The following is a 16,851-nucleotide window of genomic DNA, read 5'->3' as shown; positions in this document are numbered from 1 at the left end:
TCGGTGGCGTACGACCGTGCGGCCGCAACGACCGACTCTGAATGAGGTCCTGTTTGCTAGTTGCTGTGTTGATACTGCCTTTTATTTCTGACTGTCAGTTAGAACTATCACTGTTTTTCTCCTCATCTCACTATTGCAGGTGTGTGGGGTTTTTTTTATACTTCACATTTACTTGTCAATTGTGAAGGCTGTCACATTACATTACTTTGCATTGTTACCTTTATAATTGATATGTCAAAAATTAAGGGGATCAGGAGGGGGAGGACCCTGTGCTGGTTTCATGTAAATCCTGTTTGGCAGGCTTGTCCTCTCAGGACTTTATAAAGGATGGTTTGTGAGCTGTCTGTTATAAAGAGGAACTTCACGAGTATAATATATTTTATTTTTACGTCTATTATTTGTGTGTTAAAGATGAACTCTACCCTTTGTAAAAATGTGTATAATGCACCTTTTCCCAACTAGGAAAATGGCTGGCGTCTGTTGCACAAAGCCCTGTGCCAATTGATTATATACCCATCTCACCCAGTTGTTTCCATTGCTGTCATTCTCTTGATACTGTTTTCAAAATATTTGTTTAACTCAGTCATTTTGACATTCTTGTTTCAATAGCATCTAATTGGATTACCACCAAAACCCCTCTGTCCTAGACTCAGGATATCACATCATACTGAATTGGGTCACTTTTGGTGACTGAGATCTGAGATTGAACATGACACTTTTAAAACCTCATTTTCCTGGTCATCAAATCATTGGACAATTACATGTGGTCAGTAGATGGAGGTATTGTAATGCCAGAAGAAATTAAACCTGTTCAGAGAGAAATGCTGAACGTTTTGTAGATGATCACACAGCACCATGAAACAGTGGTTAGCATTGGTCTTACCTTCTAAAAGCAGACTGCATCCAAACCATGTCAAAATGCAACCCTCAACATTACAGAACCAAAGTAACCTTCAGTGTAGACTGAAGCAGTCAGTGCTAAGAAGTATTTAGAATGGCATGACACATGGTTTTGCCCATTGATTGATAAATTGGTGATGGATGACTTGTTGTGCCAGATCGCCACATTCCGCTGTTTGGTAGATCCTTTACCAATTGCACTTCTGAACTCGTAACTTGTATGTCCAGGGGTGATGGCTAGTTTATACTAGGATATCATGCACCCTGTTTTGCTCTGGCCAATCTGCTGAGAGTATGTCCAGGGGTAGTCAGCAAGGTCTCTTGCACCAGGTTAGCAAAAATACAAAATTGGTATTAAATATAAAAAAGTATACCAATTTTAAACACTTATATTGATCTATCATTAGTGGAAAAGGTAATCTGGGGAAACAGGGTAAATAAAAATACAATCCTAACCGTTCAACAAAAGAGTTAACTTGATACATACTACAGCTTTGAAAATAGCAGGACATATATGCCTAAATCTTTGTCAGTCTGTTACTGGCCACCCTGAGTATGAGATCTGGGCATGTAACGTTGCTGTGCCATAAGCTTTGCCGACGGGGGAGCCCTGACATTTCTGACAAGGCAACAGTTCTGCTTCTTTGTCACTCCGCTTTTCCTGGAAAAATGAACTTTCCACTCATGAGAAAGCATAACAAACATTCTGCAAATGGAGTCATGCTTTCTCATGCCCTCTTATCTTACGTTATAGCTCCTCTGCCTTGGACATACAGAGAAAGTTGTAGAAGCTTACGAAACAGTAATGACTCAGAAACGGAACTATACACAGCATTTGCTTATAGCAGGGATGTCCAGTGTGTTGACGCTGGATGCTCTCTGATCATCTGTATTCAGTACACTACAGTTATATATAAAATGCAGAAAGGGACAGTCTTCAATCTGCTCAACATGATAGTAATGTATACAATACTCTCCGTTGCATACACGCTAATTGAAGCAGATAGTTTGTAGACCATCCATTTCCCCGAGCCAACTGCCTAACGGACCATTAATCGCAATGAGGGCACAAGCCAACGCTGTAAGCAGAACGCATCGTTTGCCAAACACATTCTGGGCACTGTGGCATTAGGTTATATGGGGGTTATTAGTGGCATTGTTATATAGGGCCAGTACAGTGTGACATACTGTGGACTGAGGCATGTCACTTCTTATATCTGTTTGTACTACTCATTTATTTACATTTTTTATCACATAGTCAATTGAACACACTTTTATTAACAATAGGAATGGTGGTGTGCATGTGTGGTAGATCACGGTTAGTTTTGACACATGAAAGTAGATCTTAACCTACTGTATTTGAAGTTAAACTGCCCGGCTTATAGCATACACTTATGTTCTCTTCCAGTCTTTTTAATGCATACATAATATACAGGGCACGTCTCACAAACCTTACATGTCCTTTTTAATAAGTTTCTGTTTTAGCGATCACTCTCAAATTTTTTTTTTTTAATTAAAGGCTATTTAAAATGATTAACATAAATGTACTCTCACCTCATTAAACACAAAAATGTATAGTAAATGGAATTTTCCATACAGAATAATGCACACTGAGGCAAATTAACCTCAAGGTCCAAAAGATTATTTTTAAGCTGAATTAATGAATCCTAAAAACTGAAGTTTCTCTGAACTTTGTGAACTTGCAGTAGTTTCACTACCATGTAAATTCCAACTTCAAAAAAATATTTTCTTTGTGCACTTGCCAATAATGTAAAATGCTATTTCAGTGAGTTATTGGATATCGTAATCAGACAACCTTAAACCAAAATGGTTTTATAATGTTAAAACCTAGGGTAAAGTGTATAATTTTTAATTTTTTTCTATGGTTGTCAAAACTCACATAATTTACCAAAAAGATCACCTTGTGCCAACCGGATGGTGCTATGACAGTGAAAATGTTGATCACCTTCAAAACTTGGGAGGACACTGGCACATAAAGCACTCAAGTCTCTAATGATAATGTTTTCTTGTCTCTGTTTACTATATAGTGATAATGGCAAATTGTCCAGTAACCAGGAAATCAGGAAAGGGCTAATTACGACCGGAGATTAAAGCTGGGTACACACCTGACAGATATATCTGCAGATCGAGTGATCTGCAGATGATGGTCGTTCCTACACATGGCCGGTGGGCGGGTCCCGCCCCCCTCCTTGCGGCTGCCGCTGTGTGTGTACGGGCGGTCTGCAGACTGCCTATACACACCTGCCGATGGACAGATATGTCTGCAGACATATCTGTCCAGCGGCTGTGCAGCACAGCCAATGCGATATGTCGGTGAACGTCGACGTTCACCGACATATCGCGGGTACGCACTTCCTTACAGGCAGCAGATACATTGGCCGATCAATGTATCTGTCAGTGTGTACCTAGCTTAAAGGGGCCTATCCACTAGACGACCTGAAAGACTGAACGACTAACGTTCAGACTTTCAAGTTGCCGAGGTGCGGTGCCCGCACTGAACGGCATTCACTGAACGTTATTCAGTGCAGGAGCCTTACCTCCTATCTCTGAACGTGCCGAACCTGACAAGCGTCATCAGGTTTGACGGGCATGTTCAGTAGATAGTTGGGGTCGGCAAGGACCCAGCGTGCTCGCACATCGCTGGTCCTTGCCAGCTATCCATTACACGACTTTCTGTACGATGCGACCAAAACCTCCTGGGTTTGGTCGGATCGTGCAATAAGTCGTGTAATGGATAGGCCCCTTAATTGGAGACTCACACAGCAATGATGTCAGACAATGCTCTAACTCTATTAGGCGTGTCAGACATTTTATATAGCGCCTTCATTGGTTATCTTATAATTTCTGAACATGCATAATCGTCACTAACAATTTGATTAATAGTCACGTATACACTGGGAGCTATTACTTGTATTAGCAGCAGAGGGCAGCATTGTATTATTAATAACCAAATAATACTGCTAAATATGCCTTGACACATAATTAAGAGGTTCTGCTAATTTTTTCTGAGAATGTAGATAGTGACTTTGCATTCCAACATTTGTTTATAAATCTCCACTACTTCCCACAATAGTCACGTAGAACTCTTTATCAGCCAGGTGTACATTGCTGTCTCTCCATGTCAGCATAAATTTGAACAAACCAATATTCAGAGTTTAACTCTTAACTCTATCAATAGTAAATAACATGGCACATTTATGACATTTTCCTACATCTGCTTAAAACAGATTTAGTAATTTATCTCTGCAACTTCTTGCCACCCCTAACATATTAAGTAATTTTCTTCTTTGGGGTCCATAGGGATCGACCGGGATACCATGGGGATATTATGGTTGGAAGACCAGGCACTAAAAGCTTCTGCTTCCAGGATGCCTCGGGTCCTCCTTCATATATATCCTGCCTCTAACCATAGGACTTCAGTTGTTCGTTTGGTGCGGCAGGATCAAGACGCACCTTTCTAACAGGAGGACGGCTCAGAGCAGTCCTAAGCTTTTTTTTATGTTTTATTTTATGTTTTTCTGAGTTGGCAGTACCAAGCGTCTGAATTGAGAGGCACGTACTGCGGCTCCATCTACCTCCGCCGGCCCGCAACAATCGGTAATTGGGCTGTAGTGGATTTAGATCTGATTGTACTTATATTACATATGCATTGTATGTGACTGTTTGCTAGCTACTGATTGACACTGTTTTTTATTTCTAAATCTGTCAATTGTAACTATCACTGTTTTCTCTCCATCCTCTTGGGGTGGAGGTTTCTTTCTGAGTACTTCACATTCATTAAGATTTTGTGAAGGCTGTCATCTAACATTGCTATTATTGCCTTTATTTTGAACATGTCAAAATATAAAGGGAAACAGGAGGGGGGAGCAGCCTGTTCTGGTTCCATGTAAATCATGTACGGCTTATGTGTCCACTCAGGACGTAAAGGATGGTTTGTGTGTTGTCTGTTATAAAGAGCCTACTCACCAGTCCAGTTTACCTGTCCCTGAACAAGAGACATCTTGGGTTTCCTCTTTGTCCCAGGTTATGGTGAAGTTTGTGGATTGTATGACTGCTCCCATGATGCCTCCTTGGATGGGGTGTCCACAGTATGCTATGTTTGCACCTCCTATGCATCCATCATGGAAGGATGTTTATGGCCATTCTAGTCAGAATATGGCACCATCAAATCTTGATAACAGACCGGTAGTTACCTAAGCGCAAGTTATTTTATCAGTCTGCCCAACATATGGATTCAGACGCATCATCAGAATCGGGTGATGCACAGGGTTCCTCTCCAGGATCTAGTTCTGGGGAGGAGGATCATCCATCCACGGTGGATGTTCCTTCTCTGGTGAGGGTGGTTAAATCAGTCCTAGATATTCAGGATGATGAACCAGCTCATAGTAAGAAGGCTCCAATGTTTAATCACCACCGGAAGGTGGTCAAAATGGAGTTCCCTGTATCTGAACAAATTACAGAGCTTATCGAGGAGGCATGGGGTAACCTTGATAATTATTTTTATGTGAATAAAAGAATAACATCATTGTATCCCTTCCCACCTTCTGTATGTACTAATTGGGAGATACCTCCTACTGTAGATGCTCATGATGTAACACATTTAATCAGAAATGCTACATTGCCTATTCCATCAGTGTCTTCGCTGAAGGATTCCACAGATAAAAAGTTTGAAGGCTGTCTTAAAGAAATATTTTCGTCATCTGGAGCAGTTGCTCGTCCAGCTATGGCTGGAGCCTGGGTAGCCAAAGCTGTTGAAGAATGGATAGGGGCATTGGAATATTCCCTTCCAATTGCTACCAGAGAGCAGATCATGAATATCTCCCAAATATGGGAAGCAGCTTCCTATCTGAGAGGGGCTATAGTGGATGCTGGAATTCTAGCTTCTAGGGCATCAGCAGCTTCAATAGTGGCAAGCAGGGCCCTTTGGTTAAGATCTTGGAAAGCTGATACAGGATCAAAGAGGGCGCTGGCAGTCTTCCCTTTCTATGGAGAGGTACGTTTTGGAGCAGAGTTGGGTAATATAATCTCTACTCTGGCAGCTTCAAAATCTGCAGGTTTGCCATCTAAGTCAAATACTAAATCTAGGCAGGTTTCTTCTCTGTCCTTCTGTCCTCAGGGACGAGCAAATGAACAGTCTTCCTCTAGGCCAACTAGTTTCCGCAAGTCTAAGCGACAAACTAAGAGGTCTAGCCTGGCTTCTAAGCCGGACAGCAAGCCCTCGGCCTGATGCAGCGGGCCTCCTCCTGGGGGATCCCAGGGTGGGAGGCCGACTTCTTCAGTTTGCGGATTTTTGGCGTCAAACCTGGGTCCGAGAAGTGGTCTCTCAGGGGTATGCCCTCACTTTTAGGAGACCTCCCATCAGAAGTTTTTTTGCACAGATCCTCCATCAGATGCGGACAAGGCCTTAACTTTCGGGGAGCCACTCACTACCTGCTACAGGGGTAATAGTCCCAGTTCCTCTGTCTCAACAGGGAAGGGGTTATTATTCCAATCTGTTTCTGGTTCAGAAACCGAATGGGGATTATCTCCCTATACTAAATCTAAAAACCTTCAACATGGTTATCCATGTGCCCAAGTTTCGTATGGAAACTCTCCGGTCGATTATTTTGGCAATGGAGCCAGGGGATTACATGGTTTCTCTGGACATTCAGAATGCATATCTGCATGGTCCTATTATACCATCCCACCAACAATTCTTACGGTTTGCTGTCCTTCAGCAACATTACCAATTTCAGGCTCTACCCTTTGGTCTATCTACGGCTCCCCAGGTATTTACCTAAATAATGGTAGTCATGACGGCCTATCTCAGGCATCAGGGAGTCAGAATTCTGTTGGTGCAGACTCTGGTTATGTTACAAAACCATCTTCAAATGACCATAGCCTGCCTACAAAGGCACGGCTGGATAATCAATTGGAAGAAATTGTCACTTTCTCCAACACAGCAGATGGTACACCTGGGAGCGTTTCTGGATTATCGGGCACAAAGGGTGTTCCTGCCAGAGGTCAAGATTGCGGATCTATCGTTGTGAATACGCAAGCAAAGGGTATCCATTCTGTTAGCAATGCAGGTCCTGGGATTCATGTTATCCACCTTCGACATGGTGGGTGGGGTATGCTCAGTTCCATTCCAGGCCTCTACAAAGATTGATTCTCTCCAGGTGGAATGGACATCATAATCTGTTAAGGTCTCAGAGGATCCTCCTCACTCCAGAGATTCATCACTCCCTTCTGTGGTGGCATAGAGAGGATCATCTTTTAAACAAAGGGTGCCCATTCTGGATTCCAAATTGGGTGCTTCTCACCATGGTCACCAGTCTTCGCGGATGAGGGGCAGTGACAGGTTGTTATACCTTTCAGGGAAGTTGGACAAATCAGGAAAGTCATCTGCCAATAAACATTCTGGAACTACAAGCAGTATACAGAGCTCTTGTCTTAGCACAGGACCTGCTCCAGGGTAGGCCGGTCCAGATCCAGTCCGACAATGCGACTACAGTGGCCTACCTCAATCATCAGGGAGGCACAAGAAGTTATGCAGCCATGAAAGAAGAGACAAAGATTCTAATATGGGCAGAACGTCATCTTCTGGCCATCTCGGTAATATTCTTCCCTGTAGTACTCATTTGGAAAGCAGACATCCTAGGTTGCCAGGACATGCACACCGTAGAGTTGTCTCTCCATCCGGGAGTGTTTCAGCTCCTGGTAAACAAATGGGGTCTTCCAGAGATAGATCTCATGGCGTCACAATACAAGGTCCCCAGGTACGGGTCCAGGTCCAGAGACCCATCAGCAGCCTTCGTGGACGCACTGGCAGTAAGATGGGACTTCAAGCTGACTTATCTCTTTCCTCCGATTTCTCTACTCCCAAGATTTCTCAGAAAATTCAAGCAGGAAGGCTGAACAGTAATACAGGTGGCTCCGGCTTGGCCCACCAGTTCACCGACATACAGAAGCTGTCCGTAGACAGTCCATAACCTCTTCCTCTATGGCAGTATCTGCTAATGCAGGGTCCCTGATGACATCTGGACTTACCTCGTCTGGCTTTGACTGTGTGGCTCTTGACTCTTCCATCCTAAGAGCGAAAGGTTTTTCCAGTTCTGTAATTCAAACGATGATTAGGGCACGGAAGCCTGCCTCTGCCCGCATCTATTACAGAGTTTGGTTTTCTTTTGGTCAATGGTGTTCCCAACGGAAGTATGATCCTAAGATATTCAGGATTTCCAGGGTACTGGCTTTTCTTCAGGCAGGATTAGAGAGTGCAGGTTTCTGCACTGTCAGTCTGGTTCCAGAAGAAGATTACTTCATTACCAAATGTTAGAATTTTTTTTGCAAGGAGTTTTGCGAGTTCAGCCTCCTTTTATTCCACCGGTAGCACCGTGGGATTTGTCTTTGGTTGTTAAGGGACTGCAAGCTTCCCCATTTGAACCTGTGGATTTCAAGTGGTTTTCAAATCACGGCGTCCTAGAGTATCAGCTTTTTTTTCACGGCACCCCTGGGCCAAAAGTTTCTCATTGAGAAGTTTAGCAAAAATGAAGTGAAGTAAATTGTGCTTATATGTCGCTCTTAGGTTGAGTTATGTGGTGGTTGACAGGGCTGTGCTTCTTTTTGTCCACATATTGTTTGATTTGTAGCCATTAGCACTGGGTTTTGCCCATCACACTGACTAAAATTCATTTTATTTGGTACTGGACCACTAACCGAAGGCACCGCTGCAAGTGTCAAGAGGGATCCCAGGGTGCCGCGATACAGTTTGGGAACCACTGACTTAATACTATTCTATCACTGTATTCCGAGTACTTGGTTTTGCGCCTTTGCCTATTAATTAGAACTATTCATGCATATTCCAGTCATTTACAAGATGTATTTTTACTTTAGTTGCAAATGGAAGCATTTGTGGTATAATGTGGGTTGTAAATAATAATAAAGGGAAAGAAAGCTAAAGAGTAAGGAATATATTATATATATATATATATATATATATATATATATATATATATATTGTCTACCCAGGCATTCCCACTTTGAAAGTTAAAACCACACATAAAGTCTGATGTACAATGAAAAACTGTGTGATTTGTGAGTGTTTTGTCACAGTTACTCCATTGAATTACATTGTTTACCTGCTTCTGCGAGGATATCGTAAAGCACGTTTTATTATTGATGTGACTTACTTGTTCATTTCTATTGACAGAAACCTCCAGTGACTCTGACTGTGATACAGATGATGATAGCTGTTCCAGCAGCTCAGACTCCGAGGTGTTTGATGTGATTGCGGAAATAAAGAGAAAGAAAGCTCACCCTGACCGTCTTCATGAGGAGCTCTGGTATAATGACCCTGGCCAGGTCTGTATCTTCTTAATGTTACCCATATTGACAATGACAAGGGGAGCACTGTGCCTTATTATACTATTTCAACAATGCATATTATTCTGGTTATCATGGAGCAGCTGCTTACTATCTAGAATTATATATTTTGTGTCACATGTAGGCGTGGAGATTACTTCTAATTTTTATATACAATAGTAATAGTATTTTAATATTGAAACATAATTATTCTACATTTCTAAATTTTTGTAACAATTTTTTTTATAAAAAAGCTAATTTATCAATTATAATGTGGCTGTAAAATAAGTAGTTACAAGGAAATGAGCGGATTCTTATGTCAGACAGGTACTGTGGTAATGGTGTACAGTATTCTCCCAAGGTATCAAGAAGTAGCCGGATGGGGCCTTCGCAATAATAAAATGTTTTAAACCCTGACCTTATAATGATTTAAACTTGAAATAACATTTTTATACATTAATTCTCCTCTTATTAGAGGCCCAGTTGTCTGATTATGAAAGGCTGCAAAGTCTGTAGGATCTGGTCCTTTTTATACAGTTCTCAGATACTGTCCCCACTTGCAGGCTCCTAAAGTGGCGGTTGGTGCACCCGCAAAAAACAGCCTGGGGAGAACACTGCCCTCCCTTACCATTCCAGCCCGATAGGTCTCAGGCTGCTCCCCCACTGGCTCTCAGTCAAAAGTGCCCATTATGCAGTGCTCCCTGTAGTTATCCCCATATGCAGTTCCCCCTGTATTTGTGCCTTTTATACAGTGCCCCCTATAGTTTTCCCCTTTATGCATTGCCCCGTGTAGTTTTCCCCTTTATACATTGCCCCGTGTAGTTTTCCCCTTTATACATTGCCCCCTGTAGTTTTTCACTTTTATACATTGCCTCCTGTAGTTTTGTTTTGCCCCTATGCAGTGTCCCCAGACTGGTCCCTTATGCAGTGTCCCCAGACTGGTCCCTTATGCAGTGTCCCCAGACTGGTCCCTTATGCAGTGTCCCCAGACTGGTCCCTTATGCAGTGTCCCCAGACTGGTCCCTTATGCAGTGTCCCCAGACTGGTCCCTTATGCAGTGTCCCCACATTGGTCCCTTATGCAGTGTCCCCAGACTGGTCCCTTATGCAGTGTCCCCAGACTGGTCCCTTATGCAGTGTCCCCAGGCTGGTCCCTTATGCAGTGTCCCCAGGCTGGTCCCTTATGCAGTGTCCCCAGACTGGTCCCTTATGCAGTGTCCCCAGACTGGTCCCTTATACAGTGTCCCCAGACTGGCCCCTTATACAGTGCCCTCAGATTGGCCCCAAACGCTAACTAGATCCAGCAGCTGCGCAGGGCAGGCTCCTCACGTCGCGGATGACGTCACCCGCGCAGTGCATCACTGGGAACGCTTGTCTCTGATGCGATCGGAGAATTCTTTAGCCTACGGTCATTTCAGAGGCTAGCGTTCCACAGCAGGAGGCGGAGGGTGACCGGGAATGCGGTGGGGGGAAGTGTCGGGCGGTAGGCTGTTTCTGCCGGGCGATTCGCGCCAGCAGAAAACAGCCTGGGGAGAACACTGGTGTAACCTGTAAAATGATTAGTATACATAACAAGTCTGCGTCACAACAAATATGTGAATAATATAAGGAATAGTCATTTCACACCAGAATATTAGTAACCGTTCATTAATATGTTAACAAAATGTTCTCTTCCTCCATAGGTATAGGTTGGTGGGTTGGAGTCTGAGCACCACATAGTTAATACTTGTTCTAAACAGCCCAGGCACCAATACCCCCCCCCATATACACCAGTTTTTTTTGTTGGTGCCTGCAGCTGCGGCACAGAGTGAAGCTGTGCAAACAGCTTCAATTTTTACTTGTTATTTTTTACATTTATTTTGAATTTATCTTTACTGAATGGGCAGCGCTGGGTATCCTGTAGGATGCCCGCACCGCCGCTCCACCACCCCTGCACCAGGTGATAGGTAAAGTAGCTCCTTGCTTGCAGGGAGCCGCGTTGTCACGGCTTTTCACCGGCAGTCAGGGAGACATCGCGACCATCGGGCTTGCGACGAGACCCTGCGGTAGGGTCTCGCTGCCGCAAGCCCAGGAGCCAAAAGCACTCCCACCGGCCCCAGACGGTAGGTGTTCCCATGGGAACGCCTCCGTCTGGGCAGCAACGCCCCCGGCACGCCCACCAAAGGAGGCGTGCTGTCACTCACCATCGACAGCACGCCCCCTTTGGTTCGAGACCCATAGCGACGGCTTGACCGTTGTTATTCGGGTCTCGTGCATGCGCACGACGGAGCCGCCTCCGTCGTGCGCATGCGCACTAGGGCAAAATCGACCCACTTGCGGGCAATCAGCGCTCGCGAGCGGGTCTGAATCAGGCCCTGTGTGCATATACAACATAACAGGGCCAATTTAGTAAGGGCAAACAAAAAATGGCAGCTGCTCAATCAATCTGGCAGTACATTTCAAGTGCATGAAATGGAGGGATCATACCAAGTAGAAAAAGGGGGGGTTTAACCCCCTATTGTTCCTCAGCACACTGAATTATACCTGCAACAATCTATGAAGACTATATGATAACAGAGATTCAGAGATATTTGTTGCATGCATTTGCAAATACATGGGAAGCTGCTGGCCACGTCACGGCTTCTCTGTCACTAGCAGTCCCTAACACTAAGGGGTTTACATCCGGGGCGCAGAAAAAAATCGTCCAGCCTAGAACCCCTCCAGGGCATCACACGAAAAATGGAAAAAGGGTGACAGTGAAGTGTACAGTATAGATGTGTGCGTTAATAAGTGTTGAAAAAATGGGTTAAAATATATGTGAAAAAGTTACATGAATAAAAAAAAAAAACATAAAAGGTGATGTGAAAAGTAACTATGTGTATTAAGTGGGGTATGGTTCAATGGGTCTACATTGTCTGGATAGACATTGTTTAGGTAGACAATGGAAGATAGATAGGGTCTGAAGGTCGACTGGTGACAGGGTCAGAAGGTCGACACACAAAATGTCGACTGGTAACAAGGTCGACAGGTATGAAGTCGACAGGCAGTATGTCGACACTCATATAGTCAAATGGTCGACACATTTTTTTTTTATTTTTTTTTAAGGGTCATTGTCAGGGTTAGGGTTAGGCACTTATCCTGACGGTTAGGGTTAGGCACTTACCCCGACGGTTAGGGTTAGGCACCAAGAGGAGAGTTAGGAATAAAGATTAGGGAAAAAAAACAAAACAAAAACATGTCGGCCATTTGCATGTCGACCATTTCTACTTCAGGGTCAATAGGGGCTCCACAGGGTTGACCTTGGGGTATAGCTGAATCTGGATCCACTGGCACCACGCAGTTAAAGCTTTAGCTGCTCCCAGGATGCACTTGGGTCCATCCTCCTCTATACCCCGCCCCCGAGCCACAGGCACCTCAGTTATAGTTGGTGCCCGGCCGGAGTCGGGTCACCTTGCGCAGTGGGGCTGCAGGAGCAGCCCCCAAAAACTTTTTATTTTTTATTTTTAGAGCCAATTTAATTTTTTACTAGGCTCTGTAGAGCGGCAGCGACGGACTGTCTAGACAGACGTCCAAGCTGCCGCTCCTACTCCCCGCTGCGCCGCGACGCCAGTGCCTATCTGGGGATCGTGGCGGGACCCCAGAGTCTGTACTAGTAGGGCTCTGGGGCTTTCCCTGGACTGCTGCCGGAGACCCCGGGGAGAATAAGGTAAGCCACGAGTCACTGATTAGCGGCAGCTTGCGGGTTCCTTTAAATGCAGTCCGATGCCCCCGGTTCTGGGGGACAGACCGGGGGTGCTAGCGGTGGCGGTGGGCTCCCCCTCCTTGGAGGCATACCCCGTGAGACCACTAGACCACCAGGGTAAAATACTCGGCAAGCGGGAAGCCGGCAACCCTGGGGTTAATAGCTAGCCAGGGGAGGATGCCTTCCCTGTTTAGCGGCCCCTCCCCTCAGCTCAACACCATCGACCACGTCACTTGGTTGTTTCTTAGCCTGAACTGTTCGCATGATTGCGGTAGGAAAATCCTACCACAAGCACTGCGAGCAGTTCAGACGCCTTTCGATGTACTCGATTAATCAAATAAATAGCGGAGATGACGTAGGATGCGAGCGGCCAGACATAGAGGCGTCAATAGACCGCAAAGAGTGAGCGCTCAATTTAAATAGCCGGCCCCTTTTTCTGAACGAGCGAGCGCAAATAGCGTCCGGCTCTGAATCAGGCCCAGTGTTCACAGCGCTATAACCCTCCCAGACACTGAATCTGGGCGGTTGAGTGTAGTGAAAGGTGCAGTGAGTATTATCTTCCTGCATGGTATGTGACTTTTGCTAGTGCTGCCTGTCTGTGCTTATTCCACTTACTGTCAGCTTATACCTATCCCTTTCCTTCTCCTATAAGGCCCTACAGGTGTGTAGGGGAAGGGCGTTTTTCTACAAACCTCACCTATATAAATCAAGTATTGGTGTGGTCAGTCACATACAGTTGTGTGCGACACAGTGCCATATTGTGGGCTGTTGTTTAGCACACAGGTGAGTGAGCCGGTGTGGCACTATTCTTCTCTATTGCCAGATATATATATATATATATATATATATATATATATATATATATATATATATATATATATGTATATTAGGGATGTGCAGGCTCGGATAGGTTCGAGTTTGCACGTTGAGTTCGGATTTTTCCCTCCAAAAAAACGGAACTCAGAAAGGGGCAAAACGTCATCTTGCATGGACGAACATCATTATTCCTGGACTTAGGAATGATGATGTTCATCCATGCAAGATGATGTTTTGCCTCTTTTTGAGTTCCGTTTTTTTGGAGGGAAAAATCCGAACTCAACGTGCAAACTCGAACCTATCCGAGCCTGCACATCCCTAATAAATATATATATATATATATTTCTACAATATATTTTGTCATGTCTGAGGAGGAGATTGAGCACTCCGTGGCTCCGGTGTTGGTCTCCTGCAGACGCTTTTCTGCGAGAGTGGATAGGGAGGATTTTTCACAGGATGGCCTGTGCGGACAGTGCCAGTTGGTACCTGGCCCCTCAAATCCCCCTATGTTGCAGGAACCACCATGGGCGATGTCTTCTCAAGTGCTGGTGTCTATTGCGGACCGTCTGTAGGTTCCGACTGCTATCCCTACCAGGGCGTTGCCCCAGCCTACCATCCCCCCATTCCCTGGGTGTCCCGCAATTATTGCAGAGTCCCCCTGGGTCTCAGCCTGTTGGTCATTATGCAGGGTTACCTATGAATATACAGTCTACTCCTGTGACGCATCAGTCTGTGGTTCCTTTTCAGGCCCCTGGGGTGGCTCCCCCTCCATGGGTGGATGTGCTCTCCAACTCGATCCAGAGTTTGGCGGCCACGTCTTGGCTTTTCTTTCGATGCTGCAGAGTGACATCTCTTCAAGGAAGTCTGAACGCACTATAATGGCACAAGCAGCGCATTTCATGGACACCGAGGTGTCCTCAGATGATGGGGAGGTTGACGACACCGACTTGGACGTCTTGGTCCAGGATGTGGATACTAAGTTCTCCATCAATGTGTGGGCTCTGGTTAGGGCGGTGCGAGCCATTCTTCAAATAGAGGATGAGGCACCAGCCCCTAAGTCTAAGTACCCTAGTTTTAAAAAGGCTAAGGTGACTTCTGCTGTGTTTCCCCTGTCTGATCAATTGACTGATCATATGGCGGTGGCTTGGCAGGCACCCAGTAAGAGATTCCAGCCACAGAATCGGTTGGCGTCTAATTATCCATTTCCTGAGGCACATTGTAAAAAATGGGAAACCCCACCGGCAGTGGATTCCCATGTCACTTGCTTAATCAGGAGCGCAACGCTGCCATTACCGTCTATATCCTCGCTGAAGGATCCCACGGACAGGAAGGTTGAGACTTGCCTAAAGTCCATTTACTCTCTCTCAGGGGCAGTAGCCCGGCCGTCCATGGCCAACTCCTGGGTGGCAAAGGCCATTGAGGGTTGGGCCAATGCATTAGAGGATACCTTTCCAGACGATGCTCCGGATGTCCAGAGAGCGTTGTTAGGACAGATGAGAGATGCTGCTTCCTACATTGGAGAAGCATCTTTAGATGCTAGTCTGCTGACTTCTAGGGTTTCGGCAGCAGCAGTGTCTGCTAGCCGATCCTTGTGGTTGAGGTCTTGGAGAGCAGACGCTGATTCAAAGAAAGGCCTGGAGGCCTTACCCTTTAATGGAGAATTACTATTTGGTCCGGACTTGGACAAGATAGTAGATACCCTGGCTAAATCCAAATCAGGCTTCCTCCCTTCAGCTTCAGCACCTGCTAAGGTGCAGAGCTCCGTTTTTTGGTCCTTTCGGGTTCAGGGCAAGGCCAAAGGTCAATCCTTCCCGAGGCAGTCGGCGACCAAGACCGCCTCTAAGCACAAGAAGCAGGCCTGGAGTGTCAGGCGCCCTTCTTCCAAGCAGGAAGATAAACCTTCTACCTGATGGGACGGGCCTGCCTCTGGGGGACCCCAGAGTGGGAGGCCGACTTCTTCAGTTTGCCCCGTGCTGGCACAATATCACCACGGATGCCTGGGTTTGAGAAGTGGTCTCCCAGGGGTATGCCCTGTCTTTTCGGCACAGACTGCACCACCAGTTTTTCTGCGCGATTCCTTCTCAGGACAAAACCAAGGCTTTGCAGATTCAGGAAGCTATAGAGTCCTTACTGAAAGCAGGGGTCATTGTTCCCGTTCCTCAATCACAACGAGGGACGGGGTACTACTGTACTCTGTTTCTGGTGCAGAAACCCAATGGTTCTCATCGTCCTATCCTCAATTTGAAGTCTCTGAACAAATTCCTCAGAGTTCCCAAATTCAGGATGGAAACGTTACGTTCCATGATTCTGGCGATGGAACCTGGGGATTACATGGTCTCCCTGGATATCCAGGACGCCTACCTCCATGTTCCGATAGCAACTTCGCACCAGCGGTATCTGAGGTTCGCTATCCTGCAGCATCACTATCAGTTTCGGGCACTACCCTTTGGCCTTTCCACGGCACCAAGGGTATTCACCAAAGTGATGGCGATCATGGCAGCACATCTTCGGAGCAAGAATGTACGGCTGCTGCCGTACCTAGATGACCTCCTTTTTCTGGCGAGCTCTCCGGAGGTACTGCTTCAAAATCTCCACCTGACGATCGCTTGTCTGCAAGCGCATGGGTGGTTGATAAACTGGAGAAAGTCCTCCCTGATTGCATCACAGAGGATGGTTCATTTGGGAGCCCTGCTAGATTCTCGTCAGCAAAGGATCTTCCTGACTCCGGAAAAGGTCTCCTCCCTACAGCTGCGGATACACAGTTGCCTGAGCAGTTGCCGCCTGTCGGTCCATTCGGCAATGAGAGTTCTGGGGTCCATGGTGTCGGCATTCGACATGGTGGAATTTGCCCAGTTCCATTCACTGCCCCTGCAGGTGCTGAATGGAATGTGTTACCTCACCGGATCCGCTCTCAGATGCTGATGTTGTCCCCGGAGGTTTGGCAGTCTTTGGCTTGGTGGCTTCAGACAGCTCATCTGGTCGAGGGGCACCCCTTTTGGATCCCGGACTGGTTCCTGCTCACAACAAATGCCAGTCTCCGGGGTTTGGGGGCAG

The 16,851-nt window shown here is 45.8% G+C and overlaps 1 protein-coding gene across 1 annotated transcript in view; it reads left to right on the top strand.

Annotated features, from left to right (window-relative positions):
- Positions 1–16,851, top strand: part of DROSHA (drosha ribonuclease III) — a 375,790-nt gene that overhangs the window by 41,084 nt on the left and 317,855 nt on the right. The window contains exon 6 of the mRNA XM_088468255.1: positions 9,110–9,261. Within this exon, the coding sequence (XP_088324381.1) occupies positions 9,110–9,261 (152 nt within the window). The remainder of the gene's footprint in view (positions 1–9,109; positions 9,262–16,851) is intronic.

This window comes from Taudactylus pleione, unplaced genomic scaffold (assembly GCF_031769625.1).
Source record: "Taudactylus pleione unplaced genomic scaffold, aTauple2 ptg000083l, whole genome shotgun sequence".
NCBI classification, from domain to species: Eukaryota; Metazoa; Chordata; class Amphibia; order Anura; family Myobatrachidae; genus Taudactylus; species Taudactylus pleione.
Note: the sequence above shows the minus strand (reverse complement) of the source record. Positions and strands in the feature narration are given on the sequence as shown.